At 44.5% G+C, this 22,641-nt stretch overlaps 1 protein-coding gene across 8 annotated transcripts in view; it reads right to left on the bottom strand.

The window, feature by feature from the left end:
* The window catches only part of mvb12bb (multivesicular body subunit 12Bb), a 41,917-nt gene extending 19,477 nt beyond the window's left edge, over nt 1–22,440 (bottom strand). For 4 of the 8 annotated variants that reach the window (XR_009928531.1, XM_062451748.1, XM_062451754.1 and 1 more), the window contains exons 1-6: nt 9,869–9,981; nt 8,771–8,900; nt 5,085–5,180; nt 3,166–3,262; nt 1,820–1,949; nt 1,623–1,709 (exon numbers count right to left, since the gene is read on the bottom strand). Coding sequence is in view for 7 of the 8 variants with exons in the window: in XM_062451748.1 (XP_062307732.1) it covers nt 1,623–1,709; nt 1,820–1,949; nt 3,166–3,262; nt 5,085–5,180; nt 8,771–8,881 (521 nt within the window). In the remaining variant the exon portion in view is untranslated. Of the gene's footprint in view, nt 1–1,622; nt 1,710–1,819; nt 1,950–3,165; nt 3,263–5,084; nt 5,181–8,770; nt 8,901–9,463; nt 9,518–9,868; nt 9,982–22,423 lie in introns of those variants that run through there. The other 4 variants (XM_062451750.1, XM_062451751.1, XM_062451749.1 and 1 more) reach the window with 4 other exon arrangements.
* Between the last annotated feature and the right edge of the window lie 201 nt (nt 22,441–22,641).

Below are 22,641 nucleotides of genomic sequence, written 5' to 3'. Positions count from 1 at the left end.
TCTCTATCATTTCAATGTATCAAACATTACTAATTACCTTCTCCCCAAACATGCAAGATTCCCTTCCTAAACTCTGGTCTGGGTTCTGTTTGTAAAAAAAAAAAAAAAAAAAAAAAGGGGGGTTATTTTTTTAATCCTAAAAATTGGGAACTTCAGAGGTCCTTCATCACAAGGTTTGTCATCAGAGCAGTGGAGGAATCGTCTTGCTAGTCTCACTCCGCCCTGAGCCCCAAGAGACACTATCCACACTCATGTACCAGCCCCAAACACAGTCCTAAGTACAACTCTGGCAACAGCGCCACCTCACTGAAGGAGACTCCATTGTTTATTTACCATTTTCTCAGGAAATCCCCAGCACTTCATCACAATAAATAATTGAGCCGTTGGAGCTGGAATGAGTACAAAGCCATGCTGTTCGCTCCACAGGCCCAAGGGCAGGGGAAGACAGTACAGCAGAGGCTGGGGCAGGGTACAGCCAGGCAGGGCTCTCTCTCTCCTCTCCTCCCCTCCTCAGCAGCTGTCTCCCCCTCTTCAGGCTACACCTCTTCCCCTCAGTCTGCTCCGTGCAGCGGCGCTGCAGTCACCACAGTCACCGAGCCTTCCTCCTCCTCCTCCTCTTCCTCTTCCTCTTGGGACTATGCACTAGCAGGAGTTTAGCCCTCGCTGAACCCGCAGTCCCATTCAGGGGGTCCTGTCGGGGGGCTGGGCACGCCCTTGCGCCTTTGGGTCCAGCCTGTGTCTGCTCACATCCCGTGGTGGACCTGTCTGTGTGTCACTTATCTGCCATGGATCCTCGACTACAAGCACAACACTAACAGGAAAACAGGGAGAGGACTATCAACATCCCTAACACTGATATTCAGTGTCTCGTCACCAACACTGACAATGGTAAAGAGTCTTAGTCTGTGACACAGGAATGATACCTTGTGTTGTAACCCAGGAACGTCAAACACCTTGCTGGGTGGTGTGTTGCTAACGTGGTGGGAGCTACACCTTCTGGGCTGGACTCTGCTGTGTCTGCTGTGTCTGCTGTGTCTGCTGTGTCTGCTGTGTGTCTGCTGTGTCTGCTGTGTCTGCTGTGTCTGCTGTGTCTGCTGTGTCTGCTGTGTCTGCTGTGTGTCTGCTGTGTGTCTGCTGTGTCTGCTGTGTCTGCTGTGTCTGCTGTGTCTGCTGTGTCTGCTGTGTGTCTGCTGTGTCTGCTGTGTCTGCTGTGTGTCTGCTGTGTCTGCTGTGTCTGCTGTGTCTGCTGTGTGTCTGCTGTGTGTCTGCTGTGTGTCTGCTGTGTCTGCTGTGTCTGCTGTGTCTGCTGTGTCTGCTGTGTGTCTGCTGTGTGTCTGCTGTGTGTCTGCTGTGTCTGCTGTGTCTGCTGTGTCTGCTGTGTGTCTGCTGTGTGTCTGCTGTGTCTGCTGTGTCTGCTGTGTGTTGCCAGCTCATGTTACAAGTCATTGATTGTCATGTGCACAACAATGACAGCAAAGCAGTCACTGGCAATGAGAATCATGAATCTGAGACTCTCTCCAATAATGTTTGAAAACTGAAATAAAAAGTGTATCGGTGCAGAGGTCAAGTGCACAGCGGCCAGCTTGAGAGCTCAAGAGGTCAACAGTATCGGTCTACTTTACCTTGTTGGGCTGGAGATGGGAACATCGGTGGACTCTTCCTGGTGCACACTGCCCATCCGATACCATATCCCCATACCGTTCAGCTCCCTATGGAAACAGCACACCAACAGAACGTCAAAACAACAAAAAGGACATTTCCGAGTGGATAAACACGACAATCTCCATGGAGACTGCTTCTACGGGCCGGCTACACTCACCCTATACAAGTGTAGTCAGCCGGTGTGTGTTTGGCCTTGGAGATGATCACCATGTCACACACAGCGGTCTGGGCGTCTCCGCGAGGGCAGAGCTTAACACACAGCCTATTCTTCCTCAGGGCAATCTCCTCTGGGAGGCACAGAAGAGCAGCTTCTCTCAGTCCTGGTCCTCTGGTACCCCCCCCTGTCCTGGATGTTCTAGATGTTTCCCGCTTCCAGCACCTCAAATGAATGGGTTGTTCCCTTCTCCTGAGCTTGACCCATTCATTTGAATCAGGTGTGTTGGTAGAGGGAAACATCTAAAGAATGCAGGGCAGGGGGTCCCTGGGGCTAGGACTGAGGAAGGCTGCAGGAGAGGGTCAGGTCAGGGGGGAGAGGAACAGACAAACACACCCAGACTTGTGTGGAAGGACAGTCATTTTCAAGCCAGAGTAAAATGACAGAACACTCTTTCCAGGTATTGCTGAGACACTAAAAGATAGTTTATAAGTAGTTAAAATCCTAAAACACTGACACATAGTGAATGTTTACAACTGCTTTCTCCAAATCTGTTTCTTGGTGGCCCAGAGCGCCGTCGTCATGGTAACCCCGTTAAGGTCTTTAATCCTACAAATTCTTTTTTGGAACGGATGACGCAAGTCAGTCCCTAGACAACTGAAGTCCACATCTGGAAAATATAAACTCTGTATTTTACTTAATATTTAGGGTTTAGTTTAGAGTTGAACTTCATACATTTTGTCAGATGTATAGTGTACATTAAACATGGAAACACACACAGTAATAAAACATTACATTTTCCTCACTTCGTCTCAGACATCGCTATGCACAGCCATATTACTTTTCAGCCTCAGTCATTTATATCCGAGCAGAAGCAAAAAGTGCAGTGTAAATGATAAGTAACATAACAAACAAGCTGTCTGGCTTCCCGACACCAAAATATTATTGCATTTTCAAGGCATGGATAGTGAGGTTAGAAATACATAGCACTGAAAAGGCACTAAAGCACCTGGGGATGCATTTCATTAATATTAGATAAGCCCCATCCACTCGTCCTCTTCCCAAATAAATACATAAATAAATAAGCCCCTCATAAAGAGAGGCCGGCTCCAGCTGAGATAAACAATGACTCATGATTCTCGTCTCTTCTACCTCCGGGGCAAAATGTTTATTTTATTCCTACAGACCATCATAAATTAAACTAACCTGCACCGATAAAACGTTCACTCTCTCTCTCTGGAGCTCAGCTGCTCTGGAGGACACTAACACTGGGTCAGGGAACGTGAGAGGAAGAGGAGAGGCGTGATTAAAACCTTCTAATTGTTGGTTGGCATGAACCTGTGACTTACGTGTATCCAGTGTTTCTGAGAGGAGTGTGAAACCCTCTGGTAAGGTGTCCTTCAAATCAATCAGCCTCATGTCAACAACAACATTGGCTGTTTGGCTCTGAAAGGACAGAGGAAAACAACGGTTGCAGATTCGAGAATCACAAACGGACTTTTTTCACGAGGAAGTAAAGGGAGAAACGGGTTATTTCGTTTCCGGAGGGCTCTCAGAGGAAATCGTAAACACAATTGAATCGATCATTTGCTAAAAGCTTGGGATGCCTTTAAAGAGAGTACACAATGGTGGAAGTAATTACTTTATAATAGCTTATTTATTTTTAAAAATGCATCTGTGAACTTGCAATCATTGTCAGCCCTTGGAGAGGAACAGAGAGGTTGTGGGGGGGCAGTCCTGTTCATCATGGAGGGAATGTTTAAAAACAATCAGGGATTGTTTAGTTGACATTTTCAAGCATGACTCTTCTCAGGCGCTGAGCCTCCAGTCGTTACATTTTCATTTTTCCCGGTAATAAATTGCCGTAATACACGGCGCCAGTGCTGACTAGAGTGACCCAGCCGTGACCGAAGGCGTCTGAAAATCTGGATTCCGCTGCTACTGTTGCCCAGTAGTCATTACCATTAGAGGCATTTTTTATTCATAGTTTTTATTCTGACTTAGGGTAGAATATGGATGAATGTTATTATTATGCATGAAACCTTTTTTCAGCTTGTTTCCCCCTCTTTTGCAAGAGAGATTTTTCCCATCAGGACCTGACAAGAGGGGCCATCTACCTCCAACCTGGAGGATGATAAATAACAACCTGTTTACTCCCCTCCACATTATTCACCGACTAATTTTGCAGAATCTGTTTTTGTCAAAGACAATTACTGTTGGGGCTATATTGACTGGCAGACAGAATAGCCTTTGTTGATGGCACTGCCATGTTTCATTTGTGTCAAGTTGTTTAAAACTGTGTGGACATGGATTTTAAGATAACACACAGGAACGGGAAAAAAGTTATTTGTCTGATAAAAACTAAACTGTGGACTCGATCGAGACAATGGTCAACCAAAAATATAACCATAACCTAAACGTGAGGTGAAAAAAAGTTGATAACTTGGGGACGTTTTTGTAAAACGGGCATTAAGACAACTTGAAAACTACTGCAAATGGAGAGACAAGTTAAGGATTGCATTGTAAAGTAAAATATGCTTCTTGTTACCAACTTTCTACAGTTTAATCTATACACTGTACATAATCTATTCAGAATTCAGTACGTGGGAGGAATGCATTCAGTGTGGAAATAATCCTGGCTGCTGACACAAACAGCAGGATCTCTCAGAGGACAGAGAGGCCTGTTTTGAACCATATTGAACTATCCTTTTGAAGTGTCTTCTCTTATAAAATAGGTTTTTCATTTTCAGAATTCCAACATTTTGGATGTGTGCATCACCTTTGAAGAGTGGTTAGCAGGTATACACAATTTCCTTGGGGACAAGGTTAATAGAATAAATAGAAATAAAAGGGATAAAAGCTCATTGTAATCTCATGAATAATAATTAATAATACTCTCTTGAGGACACAGACACGCCTGCAGTATAACCACAGAATCCCACTATGGTAGCAGACAACATGACATACAGATCTCATTTTCGTAGACTAAGTTCAAGCTGGCAGTCCTTTTAAACCGTACTTTTAAAAGTCAAGGGAACATTCTGGGTCAGGGGTCGACAAACACAGGCTCCAAAAAAAAACAAAAGATAGTTTATCCCTGTTCTGGGATCTTAATCATCAAAGCGCTTTAGAGAGATGGGGAATCATGAGATACAAAACCACAAAAACCAGTTGCAAGGTAAAAAACAAAACAAAAGAAAGGAGTTGGTGATGAGGTTTTCCTGGAGCAAGAGATAGGGACAAAAAGAAAGCCTCCATTTCCACTTACATTTCCTGTGGAGAAACAGAGGTAGCGTGTGACCTTGGATTTGAATAGGCCGTCCTTCCACAGGTCTGCGTCGGAGCCATCTGTTGTTTGTGCAACCTACGTGGAAAAAAAGCAGGGAAAAACAAGGGGAAGGCTACAAGGATGAGGTGGGATGAAGTTAATGTATGTACGGAGGGAGTGTGCTGCTCTCGCCTCTTCCCTCGCATACTTGCCTTAATTAACGCTTCCCTGCACCGGCGCTCTGTCTCATTAGTGCCCTATGTTGGTAAAGAAGGAGCCTTAGCCTCCAAAAAGGTGGCTAAATATATCCTCTCCTGAGACAAGCCTGATTAAAGACAGCCTGACAAAAAGAGCTGCTCTAACAAGGAAGAACCAAACCTAAACTTTCCGAAGCGTCTGAAAGATCCTGGTGTGGGGTGTGAGGAGAACGTTGGTTGTTTTGAAGAGGTGGAAGTGGTGTTAGTTCCTGTCGTCCCTGTGCTGTTGACCTCCAGTCACAAACACACCAAGAGGACTTGTACATTCCCTGTTCGTGTCTGTTGGTATGTATGTATGTATGTATGTATGTATGTATGTATGTATGACGAAAGTGTATCTCCAACCGTTGTAGATGAGGATCCGTTAGGGTTGAGAGAGTGAGTTCACAGCTATTATCGCCCTACCTGTTTGTGAACGAGTAACACTTACATAGACCAGCAACCAAGCTTATCTAAAGAGTTGTCTTATCATCAAAGAATCAGTCAAATGAGTAATTTTCTGAAGGAATCCTTTACAAAGAAGAGGCTGTGTAATGAGGTTCACTGAAACGAAAGGAGTCATAGATCTGCACACCCACCCGCTCACATCACCTCACCTTCCTGACAATAATGATGAATGACCCTGGTGATTGGAGGGGGAGGAGGGGAGGGGGGGATAGAGACTCATGTTAAACCACCAGTCAGTAGACAAGATGAGAGACAGGATGAGAGAGAAGGAGAGAGAGAAGGAGAGAGAGTGAAGAAAGAAGAGAAAGAGATGGACGGTGAGAGAGAGGAGACACAAAGAGAAAGAGAGAGAGAGGGAGAGGGAGAGAGAGGGAGGGAGAGAGAAGGCATCTCCACCATGCGCCACAGTGAAAGGTCCCAGAAGGGAGGCTATACATCACACCCCCTCCTCCCTTCATCCACCCTGCCCTCCCCACCCACCCCCCCTTACAAGACAACCCGTCTTGGCCAGTTTTTCCAGGTCAGTAGCCAGCGCATCCTGTCAGCGTAAACAAAGGGCTGCCTGTGTGAAACCCAAAGTCAAGGCGGGGAGTAACGAGGGCACGGCGCTCAGAGGAGGCCCCTCAGGCGTCCTCCTGCCAGCGCGCCAGCAGCAGGGGGCGATGCGCCCGGAATGCCAAACGACCCCAACCTCGGAGGGGCAGAGAAGGAGGGCGAAGGGTACGCTCTCTCTCTGCCTCCTCCGCTGCCCGCGAGCCTCCGTCTTCAAACGAGCGTTCCCGGCGCGGCGCAGCACGGTCGTACCTGAGATCTCACTTGACATCAATCGCTGCGTGTTGTCACTGTGATGTCGGGATGAATCACTTCCCGTTTGATTTGAAAACAGATGATAGACTGATAGATCCAACTGTCAATTCCAAAAAGCCTCACCGTGAAAATGATCTAACGACTACTAAGGAGTCCTGGAGGAGTAGTGGGGACTGTGAAGAACCTGGTTGAAGATTTATAAAGAGATACTGAAGAAGTAGAGATGTCAGCCAGGAGGAAGCTGAAATAAGACACGACTTCAATACATCTGGTCTTTCGAGACTTAGGTCTAAGCAATCAAAAGCAAACACTGGCAGACAAAAAAAGCATCATTTCAACACAGAACATCTCATGGAAAGAGCAACTATAGCTGGTGCTGAATTAGTTTAGCCAATGAACCTGGAGGTGAGTCCGAAGGGGACTAAATCCTATGGATAAGTACAGTAGAATTACATTGAGAAACCGTATGACATTACCTGGTGACCCTACAGCTCTCCCTACTGGAGTCATACCAGATCTTTCTGTGGAGCAAGAGCCTTGGAGTCTTCTCCACAACATCTGTGAAGTTGGTAAACTTACTCACAGGAAGTTCCAGCCAGTAACAGGATGTTCAGATGAGGCTAGCACCATTCTTCCTCAAACGCATGTATGCTAGTAGGTTTATGAGGATTGTCTGTTATCAGGGCTGCCAACTTTTCCAAAAACCTTGGCGTGAGATTTGGTAGCAACCCCCCTCCCCTTAGGCGAGCTTTCGCGAGCTTCACTCCCCCCCACAGGCGAGTTTGAACGGCTGTTTGCGCGTCAATGATGCTTCACTCCGTTAACCTGCGCCTCGTCCGTTACTGTTTACAACGTTAGCTTGGCTACTTGTTTGGCGTTGCCTTTTCAGCGTGAGGTATACAATGTGTGGCGTGAGAGCGTGCGAAATGCGTGTGTCACACGGCGAAACCGTGAGAGTTGGAAGCTCTGTATTATACATAGGAAAATGTAACACACAGATTCCCTTAGCAGTGTGTGTTTGTGTGTGTGTGTGTGTGTGTGTCAGAAGCTGCTGATGCTTGAGTACAGGACCCTGATCCCAGTGGAGCACCGTTTGATCTGGGCTGCTCTCCGCTGCCTCAACAACCTGTTAAAGTTCAGCGTCGCTCAGAGACGAGCTCGTGAAGAGCAAAAGAGTTAACGAGCGCTCCTTGATCTGCTCTGCGGAACATCGTGGCCTGCTTTAAAAAAAAAGAAAAAGCCTTCAGTCGTTTCCAAGGAGGGTTCCAGAGAGGGACCCCAGCTGGTTACGTGAGGGAGGATGATTTCGCCATTACCACAGGACTACGTACAGAAGAGGGCATCCCTGTAGGAACGGTTAGCGTGTGCCGAGTGATATGTCAGATCAACAGACACACAGGTGCATGCTGGGATCTCTCCCTGTTTTTTCACCGCCATGTGGTGGAACAAGCAGGTTTAGCGCCAGGGGGGGCAAAGCCTTCCCATCTACATCCACCAGAGACTACAGCGGCTGAGCTGCGTGGGGTGGGGCAGGAAGAGAGGAAGAAGGAGATGGGAGGAAGGAGAGGGGGGATGGAAGGAAGAAAGAGAAGAGGGGGGGGGGAGGAAGAGCAGAGAGATTATGGGAAGATAGAACAGATATTGGCCCCTGAGCCTACTCTGGGCGATTATGAATGTTTGCTTTGTGCCTTTGTTAGAGGAACAAAACAGATCCTTCTCTCCATCTCTCCTGCTCCTCTCACCAGATCAGAGAACATGGCTCCCATGGGCCAGTAGTAAGGCTGCCCTACTTTCCTCCTCACCCAAAGACTCCACCACATTACTGGGGGAGCCAAAAAGCCTGCAACCCCTCTTGCTTGTGAGAAAGCGAAACAAACAAGGGGACACCATGCCAGAGCACTAGGGGGCATGCAGTACAGTAGGGCTTGTTACACCATGGCCTCTGGTGAGCCAGATCAACACACAACAACAAACAAGAGGAGCAGAGGGACAATCACAATCATCAAAGTAAACTCCATGAATTAGTTATCTGATGTCGCTCCCTAACTCTCGACACCTCTTACGAGCTGGTCTACATTGAGATGTGCGATACTGTAGGCGCAGCATTCAATGAGGATACACAGTGTTTAAGAATTGAATCAGCTCTTTGTGTTTCACTACAACACTTGTACTCACAACACGGTAATGAGCAGGTGCCTTGCTTTGTGATGTCACCACTCCGACGGCAGTGATTGGATCAGCAGGTGGGCCTGGAATCTCTTCGGTCAGGCTCTGGGCTTCAGCCATGATCCTGGCAATCTGTATACTGCAAAGAACAGCAATACACCATCAGCATCATGATTGAACTACTTACATCTTCATTCCCTAACAAATACATAGTGGTATGGGAATGGTTCCCACTGCCACAGGGTAAAAAAGTAATCAGGAGATCCGAATTACACTGAAAATCAGTCTCACTCCTTTGAACTGAAGCATTAATGGTAGAGACTTCTGTATGAACTGATAGATATTTCTCTTGACTAGGATCATTCTTTATCGAATGTCAAGTGCCCACCAATGTCTAAACGCAATTAGAGACTGAGGTCACTAAATTACAGATAAAAAGGAATGGTCACGTATTTTCAAGCAAAGTGATCATGCTGTGTATCACTGGTGTTTAGGCATGTGCGAGACTTTCACAAGGATAAGTGGCGTTTGCCATTTGATTAAATTATGTTTTAAATTAAAGCATCCTTGAAGGATAAGTGGAACAGTTAGTGCATTCAATCTAAATTGTTTACTGAATTGTTTTTTCTCTAATTAAGTTTATCCTTTTCGGGAATTAACTGCAGAAATATCAATCTCGTTTATAAACGCTAGTTAATTTACAACAAGCCCCAAAATGGTACGTTTGGGGTAATCTCGTCGCCTTCTTGCGTTTATCTGTTCAAGACATACCCGTTTCCTTATGGCGATAGTGGCACATTAGCAAACATGTACTGTAGCCTACGTTAGCACAATGTCTGGCTGGTCTTAGTTCATTAACATTAGGTCCACATCAAAACACAGTAAAGCAGATGGCCAAACATGTTTTAGGTTTTATGTCTAATGTTTCTTTAACGGAGCCTCAAGATTACAAACTCGAACTGCATTGATAATCACTTAAAATTTGGAAGTTTTAGGTTATTCTAAGACAGTAAAATGTAATGAAGTTGTTGTCAGGCACCGAGATCAATTAGTAGACAGGTAATATATTATATAGTCTATAGTCCTGTTTTTTTTAGGTTGTCTTACCCTGCGCAAAGTGAAATGGCAGCAGTTTACTACTGCAAAATATAGTCGTTCGTGACACACAGCAGTTACTGCCTGTGTTTTGTTCCATGAATCGTATCACGTTTGGCTAATTATTTACTAGGTCATAGGTTACGATTGCGTTTCTGTCCTCTGGTTCATTCCTACCGTAATCCTCCTAAAATGCCGCTTTTTGGTCTTTCCTAATGTTGTTGAGCATCAAAGGTTAACCTAATGAATGAAAGCCATAATATTTGTATACTACAAGGACTGTTGATAGAATTCACAAATAAATGTGGGTGGTGGGGCTCCTATATGAATCAGGATCTCGACTGAATGAGATATGGGACCAAGTGGTTGTGGGTGGGAAACAAAGGGCCAGCATAAATTAGAAACCCAGCATCCCAGTGGAGTATATAACACAGGTTTGTTAAGGCACACATTAAATAAACAAGATTTAATGAAGATAATAAGGTAATGAGACCTCTTATGACCATCGTTATTCATGACTAACTGACAGTCAGTCCGTGTCCATAGCTCACAGCAGACTGCTACTGTACATGTGTCAGAGAGAGAGAGAGTGATGGTGGGCTGTTGTTCACACTGAGGATGACGTGGAGTCCGGCTGGCTAAACACCAACCGACCCAGACCACTGCATCTCAGCGACAGGCAAGTGTGGCTGGTGATTCTTTACTTACTTTATTTACATCCTCGTCTCTAATCAACATTGGATCGGGCTGTCTCAGATTGTTTTCTGCAATCTGGCAGCGTTGTAAACCACGGTGACAGGTTATCTCACTTCACGCTCACAATGCGGGGAGGGTGGAGATTATAAAAGAGCGTTTCTGGTGTCGAGGCACACCTGTTAAAGTAATGGTCTAATTATGGAAAAGGTGATGAAACACTCAACGCAGAATTCTCAAGATAGTGAGCAGCACATGCTAACTGAGAACACCGCCAGCCATTACAGTGTTTTAATGTACTTCACAACGCATGCTGAGGACTGTGAGGGAAGATGAATGATGGCCTAGCTGGCACCATTCTGGGGGGGAGCAACAGTGGCGCAAAGTATGCATACCATTACAGCCGGATCGGGGAGGGCAGCATTAAAACTGGGGTTTCATTGTTGGTACTATTCTATGGCATTATCCAAAGGATTAAAGCTCAAGCACAGATATGATTACCTGTAATTAATAGTGATCCATGTCTATATCTTCACTATGACCGTAGCGTAACTTCTGGGCCTACCCCGTGAGCTTTAGAACAGATTTAAGCGAGGTTGTGTATTTGCACTGGAGTTGGGGTACTTTTGTATTGCACTTTAGTTGAGATGTTATTGTTATACGGTGGTAAAATACAAACCGTACCTTCCTCCTAACCATACCACCGAAATACTGTTTGAACTATTACTCTTTTTCTAAATGCACTATCGCTGTGGATAAAATCATCTGGTAAATGAATAAAACGCAAAGATATTGTCAATCCTCGGTGTTCCATCCCCCATGATAGCTTCTCCAGCGATGCTCCCCTCACTAGAAAGGTCACCTGCAGTGGTTTTTAATTTGCTGACACTAGTCTGGGGACTTTAAAGATGGAGATTTCTGTTGCCACCGAGATTAATAATATCCCTCTCATCTCAACCTGGGAAATCTACCCAGCCCCAGTGCCCCTTATCACCCTGGTGAACCCATTACTGGCTGTTCAAACCTGCAGGTCTCCACTCAAATATGATTTCCTCGCTCTTCTGTCTACTCATAGAGAACCCCTGAATAGCTTATAATAACATGTTTTAAGAAGCCTACCCTCAGAGCCCCCAAAGGATAGAGCCCTGGACCACTATGTAATATCCACGCTTTTCTGCGTGTAATTAAAGGTCAGCATGGGCTGGTCCCACCGTTGCCATGGCTGACAGATCTCCACTGCTTTCACCCCTCTTCTGAAACATGGTGGCCTTGACAAATGTGATTAAATCTTTCTTTTAAGCCATCTGTTTTCCTGGCACCGAAATGCACAAGTCGTACCAGAAAACTTAGGAGTCTCATCAGTAATGTGGATGTTTTAGATGTTGGTAATCAGGTTTATGTACAACGCATTTCTCAAAAATGGTCAAGGTTGACCTCATCCTAACTTTATACAGTCGATAAGACCACTCATTGTTTCAGTAAATAAGATTAGTTATCACCTTCACTGTTTAGGACACTTTTTGCATGCTATCCCTTCACAAAGCAGTTGACAAGTTCAAGGTAACTTGTCTATCTGGTTGCCCTCTCTTTCTCGCCATTTACTATCGCCTTCATCTTTAACACTCTCTCACACACACACTCCCTCTCTGTGTACTGTCACCTTAATCTTCAACATAATCTCTCTTTCTCTCTCGCTCTCTTTGTCTCTCGCTCTCTCTCTCTCTCCTGTTCTCTCTCTCTCTCTCCCTTTCCCTCTTTCTCTCCCTCTCTTTCTCTCGCTTTCTCCCTCTCCTTTTCGTCCTCCCTCTCTCTCCCCCGTCTGGCGGGGAGTCTGTCCTGCTCCGACTGACTGCACCCCGCTGCCCTTGTGCAGCGGTGTGCCAGTTGTGCCGTCCCCCATTGCTGTGAACACCACCATCTGGTGTTCCACGTGGACATCATAATCTCTCCTTAATTACATTAGCAGCGCAATCAGTTACTGCATTACAAGGCCAGGCGAAGAGCTTTTAAATCTTGGAGGAAATCATAAATAATTGCACTAAGTACCCGGCGCCAGATGCGCGTGCCAACTTGGCTGGCACGAGATAAATAGTAACCTCGACCACGGTGTTCGATGTAACTCTGCGAGCATTTTTTGGACAGTGTCATCTTTTTTACCCTTTGGTGTTGCCTCCTCTAGGTCCACACCTCCCTCGGTCTGACTCGCTCTCCGCCACAGCTGAGGAGAGGATCATCACCGTGACGTCCGGAACATCCTTAACATCCATAATATCCGTAACACAGATGACAACATCAGTGTTGTACCTGTCACTCCAGAAACACTAAAGGACTGTGTTTATCCATAGGTGTATACAGTAGTATCATATACTCCGTACCAGATCACTTATCACTTATCTGTTTCTGAAAGTATTTTACCCCCTGTGCCCCCCCCCCACACACACAGATTTCCACTTTATGGTTGTAAGACATAAAAATAATGTTCAACATCACTTGAATTATTTAACATACCTGTCTATAAAAAAACGGGTTCAAAGCACCGAAAACACGGAGTGAAATAATAGATTAACTAGTATTCAAATCTCCACGTTAATAATTATGCGTGTTGTTTTAAAAACAGGAATGTCTGCAGCGTTCATCATATTCAAATGAGGCAGCTCTAAAATAATCGACGCCCCGGTGTTTATAAACAGGCATTACAGCTGCAGGTCTTTTCAGGAAGAGATTTATCTAACACGTAAATGAGACACAGGCAAACACACACACGCAAACACACACACGCAAACATTCCAAAATGTGGTGATCTATATATTTGATGGAGTTTTTGATGTTGAACTATCACATGCCAATTTCAATTTGGTCACAATCTGGACACCAATGAGCTTTTATTTAAATGAAAGCGTGTTATTTAATCACTTTTTATTTGATCTAAACCTTGTGAGAATGGAAACAGAGGGTCGTGAAGACTGAGAATTACAGGTATTGACTAAATATATCTTACCATTTATCATAATTTCTTCATCCACTTTGTCGCAGCTTCAGTGTTTAAGGAAGATGGATGCCACAAGATGTTGTCCTCTCTCTCGCACTCACTCTGCTCTGCGAAGTGACTCCAATATGGTCGTGTTTAACTCCGCCACTGTTCTCTGAGATGCGTTTGTCACAATATTCCCAGTCAGACTGTTATTTTACCAGATTTTTTTTGGACCATCTTAAAATGTTAACATGGCTCCATGGATGACACTACACCATCATTGTTTCTAGTTACAAACATTTTCCTACAAACTGGATAGGACTACAATACTGTGGGGTCAGACTATGAAGTATTTCATTTTGCAGAGCTTTTTCTCAGTTTGTCGGCTATATTATGCACATTACATTGACACCATCAAATCATAGCAGTGTACAAAACATATCTTTTTAATGATCTGAAGGCAAGCCTTCAGACTACAGGCAGGCCTGTGGTGTGGGTGCAAAGGGCTCCCCTGGTAACCTTAGCGCAGGTCTGAATGAATCTGCTAATGTGGGTGATCATTAGGAGAGGGGATTTTGAAGGGCGTGGCTTTTCCTGCTCTGAGTCCCTATAGCCGTACTGCTGAGGTGGTCTGGTGAACAAGGACAGCCATTAATATTACAGTGGGACAATTCCCAAGGTGCAGCTGCTCTCTGGAGAAGGTTCTGCTCTTCGGTGTAACACAGACACCTATGAACACAAAAGTTCACAAAAGCGCTGACATACTCATAAACCTAATCCCAACCCAACCATCTGCTAGCTCTCCGACTGTGCGAATGGCGGCCTGCACATTTGGTTCCGTTTTGTCGCCGGGGTGGTTATCACGTCGGTTGGAGTTCTGTGGTTCTAGTAGGCCTACTGCTGAGGGTGTGATAGTCTGCTTTCTAATATACTTCAATGTCCCAGGTCAATATTTAACGCACAAAGAGGGGAACTTAATTACTGTGACCAACCTCTCAGTGTTTTGCGATAGCTGCAACACTCAAAACATTTGGCAAATCAAGAGCTCTATTTTACACTTGGATAATGTAGAAATATCTGCTCCACCAACTTGCCTCTCTCTTGGTGGGCGAGCTATGTCTCCAAATTACCCTATTTACTCATACAGATACAGAAGATTTAAAGTCAGCCTTGCATGTAGAGAGTTATATGTTTAATAAGAGAAAACAATATCGTTTAGGTATCACAAAGCCAGGGTTCCCTGGCCTGTCGTGTTTTGATTCACTGATATGCACAGCCATGAAATACACGCAGGAATTTGTCACTCAACTCTCTCATGTATTTGAATGTTGTTTGGCCTTCTCTGGTGATTTAGCTAGAGCCTTTTATCGCTGCTAGCCAGCCTGGCCTGGTCTACTGGGAAAGCCATGGTTTTATACCCGTATAAATAATCAATGACGCAGCATCAGTAAATGGCCTGTAATGCAGTTTGTTTAAGTCCCTGTAGAATGGCCTGTTTGCTTTACAAACAATAGAAAGCCATATTCATGACTGACTGAACGAACAAAGTAATGTGTGTTTCCTCATCTGGATTTTCCATCCTGTTCCATGGCTCCTCTCCTTTCTATTCTATCTCTCTATAATCTCTATTAGATTACTGTGTGATTTGGATTATTTTCAAGTTATTTTCTTATTGATGTGATATTTACTAGGCCTACATAATCATTTGAGACTGTAGGCCTAACTGTGTAGCAAAATGTTAATCGGAAGTAGTCACTACTTGTTTGGGATTTCTGGGCCTGTCAGAAAAACTGGCAGGGCATTATCGGCCAGCCAGTTGTCATGGAAACTTTTGAAGTTTAGTAGAACAATAGGCCTACTGCATGCTTACATCAGCTACTGTACACACACACACTCTGACACACACACACACAAACATGCACGCACACACAAACACACACGCATAGTTTAGGCCGTGTCCCCTCCTCGAAATCTCACCCATGAGTCTCTGATTTACATTATTATTAATATCTGCCTGTTTTTCGGCTCTGTCATAACGTGTCGACCTAAACTACAAGAGACAATCCCTTATTGATTACTTTCCCAGCAGCCCCGGCTCGTGCCCCAGCTGATCGCGCCTCTCACACACCGACAGCTCATGCATTTCAGATAATAAGCCGCTGCTCCGGAGTTGAAACAAATTGGATGTGCAGTCAGTCACTGTCCAAGTGAATCATGTTGCAGTCTGTCAGTGGGCTAGGTTTGGATTATCCTCTTACCCAGCTGAGGAAAAGATAGAGGAAAATGCCACGAGCACCTGCCACGATGTGACGATGGTATACCCCATCTGTAAGCATGTGCACGATTGACATTTCATGGTTTAAGATGTTGCTGAAATTTTTGTAGGATTATTGACTGTCCTGCGTTCCGTTTGTTTCATGCCTGTTTTATGGGAGAAGTAAACGTAAAAAGTGAAACTGAAATCCTGAATGTCTAACAGGAAACCTACGTTCATATTTTATAGTTATTCATCTTTTTGTAATTTAAGATTAAACAAATAACTTCATAATATTATACTTTTTGAGAATGGTCAGCACATCCAATTGTCAGACAGTCTTGCATTTCAACTTATGTAGACTTATGTATCTAGATGTACAAATCTAGGTTGTCAAACATAGTTCCCCCTGACTGTTGCTTCTATTACAAAACAATGCTGCCAATACCAAACCAACTAATGTTGCTGTTTGCTTTCTGAGACTAAGAGGAAAGAAAACTGAAAGACTTGCGTCTCAGTGGACTGCATTTGTATTAACTTCAGTACATTTTCAGGTTAAATCAGGAGGGAACTTTTTAGCAATAGTTGTGGGGCACACAGGAAGATATGATTAATAATACAGCAGGATTATGGAGCACAGTCTGTGCAGCTCTGACTTTAACAAGCCCACGGAGGAGATGCAGTACCAGACCAAGAACGCAGCCAACCCCATGTGCCTCTTGGAAAACAAACAAAAAACATCTGCATTTGTTTTTTTAGTTTTTTTTTTATTGTTGTTTTCTTCGTTTTTCTTCAGAAAAAAACGGAAAACTGATAATTGAGTATGGGAACTGTGTTCCAAACGTTTCTGATTGTTGTCGTATTTCCTTTGTCCTCTCAGCTGTCATCTGCTGCAATGTCGACGAAAAAAACTCTTATTTGAAGGAGCCTTACCTACAGCTACTGTGCCTCTGAAGCCCTGAGTAGAGGAATAATTGGCACCCTAGTGTAAGTCTGCCCATGTTAGGCACCAGCTGTTTAAAATATGGATGATATTGTTTTCGTTGTTTGGGTTTTATTGGGTTCTACCGAGCACGTGCAGCATTATCCATGGACTCTGACCTTTTCTGGCTGGTGAGAAAAACAAATGAACACGGCAGTGATGTGTTCTTTCAGTCACCCAGAGAGCAGAGCAGTCTTTATGTTGATCAGCAGAGAGGAGAGAGAGAGAGAGCAGAGCAGTCTTTATGTTGATCCCATTCAGGTGTCCGCAGTCTGGAAACCATCTGAGATCCTGAGAGAGAAAGAGAGCAGACAGAGAGAGAGAGAGAGAGAGAGAGAAGGGGAGAGAGAGAGAGCGAGAGAGAGAGAGAGAGAGAGAGAGAGAGAGAGAGATAGAGAGAGAGAGAGAGAGAGAGAGAGAGAGAGAGGGAGGAGAGAGAGATAGGGGGAGGAGAGAGAAGAAACAGGAGATAGAGAGAGAGAGAGAGAGAGAGAGAGAGAGAGAGAGAGAGAGAGAGAGAGAGGAGGAGAGAGATAGAGGGAGGAGAGAGATAGAGGAAGAGAGAGATAGGGGGAGGAGAGAGAAGAAACAGGACAGAGAGACGGGGACGAGAGAGAGAGCAGAGAGGGAGAGAGAGAGGGAGAGAGAGCAGAGAGAGTGAAGAAAAAAATTGATTGACAGCTCTGATCAGTACATCAACTCTCTATTGGCATGGATCCATACTAAAGATAGACAAGCAATGTGTATAAAACACATTTCATGGCAGCCATATTTCGTTTTTATGACAGAAGCCCTACCTACAAAAAACATACTTGACTCCCTGAAAGTCCACACATGCCTGGTATGTGTTTTCTGACATATTACAGTACTTTTCTTCAGCATGAATTATTAACAATAGTATGTCACAGTTAAATCTTTTTTTCGCAGTGTCAGGCCTGACAGGGTTTCATCACAACGGTGCAGACTTAATGCATGGTTATCACGCTAATCCCAGTCTCATTGCTTTACCCTATTCCGTCCATCCATTGTTAACTCTTGCATAAATACATAGATAACAGAATTATTAAATTAAAGGCGAGTTCCGTCCGTTGAACACTGTCGTCTTAAATCATGTATGAATGTGATAATTACCCGGGTTAGGCCAAAAGGGCCCATCACTGGCACTTTTAATCCAATAACCACTACGACCTGATCATTATAATTGACCATCTATCAGGGTCATTGAGGAGACTACCATCGTTACCTACTGCTGAGAATCCCTCTTGATCATTGCTAATTACAGATACTGGGAGAAACCAATATTCTGCCCTTCCACAGACGGCTGGAAGCAGGCAGCCAGTCCCGATGAGTGAAGTCGGATAGCCCGCGACGGGATGTCTCCCGGCTTGAGAAGTGACATGTTTATTGTGATTCCTACATCATCAAATAGAAATTAGAAAGCGTGGTGTTGTTGGAGTAGCTGTGAAGCAGGGACGGTACCTTGTCAAGCTGACTCCCAAGTCGTGGCCGAGCCTTCGAGCCTACATGCTGTTCTCCTTTCTCTAGACAGGCTGGGTGCTGTCTCTCAATGGGCTGACGCTCATTGTGTCGGTCGCATTTTTACCGTGCATGTTCTGGTGGCGTTCTGGAATCGCTCAGCTGACGAGAACTCTGTAGGTGATTGTACTCTTTAGGGACAACACGAACATTTGATACAGAGAAATGGACAACACACTTTCTGTTAGGTTATGAAACAACACAATCGACACACCAACAATGTGATATTTCTTCAGTTCAGTTATGCATTATTGTATAAACCCTACTGTATGATGATCTACTTTTGCTATTTTAACACATATATCAATCACTGTTCCGTAAAGTTGACTTTTTCAATGCCTTTATCAATTGTTGTTCGGTGTACAGAGAGAAACTTAGATAGTAATACTGTATACTTATGTTATACAGTTATGATACCAGCTGAATAGCTCAAATGTTGTTGCAGTGTCCTTGCATGTTACCAGAGGATCTGTTTCTGATTCCACAGTTGTGGTGATCTTTATTCCAGCCAGGACGTCCACTTACCCCATCCCAGCATCCCCACTGCAACTATGCCAACAAGTCATTGAGAAAATGCACAATTTATTGAAGTTTTATGAGTGGACCCTTACCCCTTTTCACCACACAATTAAGTAAAAGCCATTGAGGCCTCGAGAACCTCTTTTTATAGTAATGCATTTATGAGCCTGGTCACGGAGAAGAGGACTGGCTTGCCACAAACACCCTAGAACTTGCTTTGGTGGTGTGATGACAGAGTTAAAGGACCCAGTCGCCCCTCCTCCATTCCTCTTTCCTTCATCAGCACGTCATAAAACAGACCGTATCACACTCGAAATGAACTCGTTTCATTAAAAAGTAGAACTTTTAGTTTTTTCTCTTCCCACAATAATGCGGGGATTTTTTCCCCTGTTCGCTCTTTCGACAGTTTTTTCTTGATGAGAACGACGCCACCCTGATTTTGCGTGGGTAAACTTGTTGACGTTTTCGTGCGAGCGTGCGAAAAGAGGGAGTGCAAACGACAACAACATAACAACAGGAAGTGTAGCACAGAGGACCGAACAGGAAGTTGTACTCAGTGATGGGTGTAATGTTCTGAACCCTCGGAGAGTTCCGGAACATTAAAGCCTTGTTCTTCTTCCCGAACAGCACAACACTTAGGCAGCATACCACTGTCTTTTCCTACCATGAATATGGCTCACATCTCTTCTTCGTAAAGCTTGAAAAAGTTGTTCAGCCGGCAGCTCCTTCTGGGATGGGAGCCCAGATATGGAAATGCAAAGGATTTGTTTTATTGGAGGGTTGCAGACAAATAAATCTAAATATATATTATGGTCATGTTTGGATGTCCTGAGAGGGTTGGAATGATTGTATGACATAAATAACCACACTGTTGCAGGACATCAGATCACACGTTTCCACAAACACAGTATTTCCCAGAAAAGAAATCCCTCTCCTTCTCCCCTTTAGCGGTGAAGAGGGAGAAAGGCACATTCTCACACAGAGACAAGCTGCATCTCCAAAAAGGCACAAAGCCTATTAATGACAGATGAAAGTGCACAGGGATGTAAAATATACATACTGGAGTGGTTAAAAGTCATGGCAGTATTGAAGCCTGCCAACCAGGCACAAATCAACCTGTCCGGAGATGGGTTGGCTTGGGCCACCCTCTTAATGAAATGGTTTAGACCCACTGATGCGCTTGAAAGAAAGTCAATGGGAGGTGTCAGTGAGAAGGAAGGGAGGGGCTCCTTCAGTCACATGACCTATGATTGACATGTTCTAAAATGGGGAGGGAGTACTGGCTTGGAAGTCACCATGGTGACCGACATCAAACAGCAGGGGCTAGGGACAGGAACCTGCTAGACATCCCATCCCGGTCGCTCGTCACCAGTAAAACGTCTCGCTGGGATGATTTCATAGAAACATACAGCTCAGAAACAGGCATCTCTCACTAGGCCACACATTGCACTGCAGTAGACATGAACTGAAAAACGGGTGCTTAAACTTTTCAGTGGAACCCTGATGCTTTGAAGGTAGACCGAGCTGGTAGAATAAAAACAGCTGTCCTTGGCAAACTAGTCTTCTGAGGATTTGGCTGTTTATTTATTTATTTTTTTCTTTCTCCCAAAAAAATTCCAGTCTGCGATTCTTGACAAGCCTGCTATCCTGCTGCACAGAATTATATCTGTGGCAACTAATTATTTCCTTTCAACTCGGCACAATAAAAGACAGCCTGCCTTCCTCCTGCAAGGAAGGGAGTGGCAGCAGAAGTGCCCTCCGAAATATTCCCTCTCATGGCTCTGACACGCACATCTGTCTGCATGTCAGCATTGCAACTTTCCAGACATCCCAGGTGTCAATGGAAGATCTGCTACACTGAAAAGTGAGCTCTGATGTTGTATCAATAGCATTGTGCAAATAAAACCCCTCTTCATCTCTCTCTCTCTTCTTTTGTCTTTCATTACATCTATACTTCTCGGTTTCATGCCGTATTTAAGATATCCTGTTATCTTAAAGACACAGAGCCAACACAATTCACAACACAATCGCCAAGCCGTGTGTCCATATCACGTTATGAGCAGGAAATATCTGATAGCTGGAGACCACAGACACACAGTACGGTCAGATAGATCGTCCTATTTACATTCAAGGATAAATTACAGTACGTGCACACACACATACACACACACACAAACGAGTGGCATGTAAAGAAAGAATAAGAGGATTTTTTTTTTTCTACAAGAGCATGGATGAGGCGCTACACACCATGCCTGCTGCTGTCTGACGAGCCGGAGGTTCAGCGCCCGTCTCCTGGAAGAGCAGGCAGTGTCTGCTGCAGGGCCGTCACAAGGGGGTAGCATTGACACAGTAGTCCCTCTGCTCGGAGCCGACTGCCGAACAGAGGGACGAACCGCCTTTGATGTAATTGAGGTCGGAGACCTTTTAGAAAAGCATATATTGGTTTGTATGGTGGAAATGTTCAAGGAACAATGGATTTCCATAAGTGGATGTAAAATTGTATTTAGTGCATCTCTGGCATGCTAACGGCTCTCTAAACAATAGGGGAAAGGACTGGCTGAGGATGAGACTGGTAATTCCACAGCACTTATACGCTAGGAACGTCAGGGAGAGGGGCATTAGGATTAAATGTGTGACTAAAGGATGCAGACCTGTCTCCTTCTGCCTTCCTTCCTGACTCAGTCATTAGAACACACACGCGCGCGCGCGTCTCTCCATCCCTGGACTACAATGCACACGACCGAGGGCTGCCGCTGGTCGTGTGAAAGCCTGTCTCCCTCCTTTCTCCTGTCATTTGACTTTCCGAGCAAGGTTTTTGTGTTGTTGTTTTAAAATTACCATTCGCTCTGCTCGCCCATTTGTTTTCAGATGTTTCCCACATCCCATAAAACTATCATTTTTTATTTGACTGTCAAGGTAAAAATGACTCCGGATGTAGAATTATGACTTGGGTACCAGATAGATTAAGTTGTTAATTATCAATCATGTTGTGCCCACACAGGCCGCCACCTAATAAGCATGGGTATCTATGCATCATCTTCTCCTGGGTTATACTTAAGAGTAGGAGTCTGGCAGAGACTCATAAATAAACGCAGCATATTAACATATTCAGTTTACCATGAATATTGCATACTCTGGACATAAAAATTCAAATGTAGTGTTTATGAAATATGATCATGCAGCCAACACCACATGAAGAGACCCACATCACAGTACATTCATATAGAGCAGCACTGTGCTGCAGTCCAATCGCTCATTTTCTGTGTAATAAATACCGAAAGAGACATTTGACCCACGGTCATAATCTGTCCTTCAAAGGCTTTCTGTTTTGTAGTTGTAGTTATTGGTTTCAGAAAATAATGCAGTGTCCACTTCCACTTACAAGGATTTTAAAAGCTTGAGCAAAAAGTTGGGATCTGATACCAGTCTACCCAAGATTCTAAAAGCATCAACATCCTGTTAAACCAGAGACGTATTCAAACCCTTATCCCATGTCTAGCTCACCCGTCTAATAACTCAGTGGAAAGTAATGACGGGCGTAAAACAAGCCTGGTTTACTGACTTGTCTCTCAGTGGTCAGCTCGTTGATACTATGTATGATTTAACATGAACATGACTACTGTGCAAAAACAGAAAACAAATCACTTCCTGTTGTCCATGAGTTGTAATGCTCTGAACTCAGCTCTGAACCTGTGGTTTCCTGTGGATGCTCAATGAAATGAGCACAACACACACTCACAGACAGACAGGCTGGTGCTGTGCACAAAAGCATCCCATAGACAAAGCTTCCACGCGGTAAAGCCAGTTTGCTATCACAGAAGAACTAACAC

The sequence above is a fragment of the Osmerus eperlanus genome, chromosome 25 (assembly GCF_963692335.1).
Source record: "Osmerus eperlanus chromosome 25, fOsmEpe2.1, whole genome shotgun sequence".
Lineage (NCBI taxonomy): Eukaryota > Metazoa > Chordata > Actinopteri > Osmeriformes > Osmeridae > Osmerus > Osmerus eperlanus.
The sequence above is the reverse complement of the archived record's forward strand: the minus strand, read 5'-3'. Positions and strand labels throughout refer to the sequence as shown.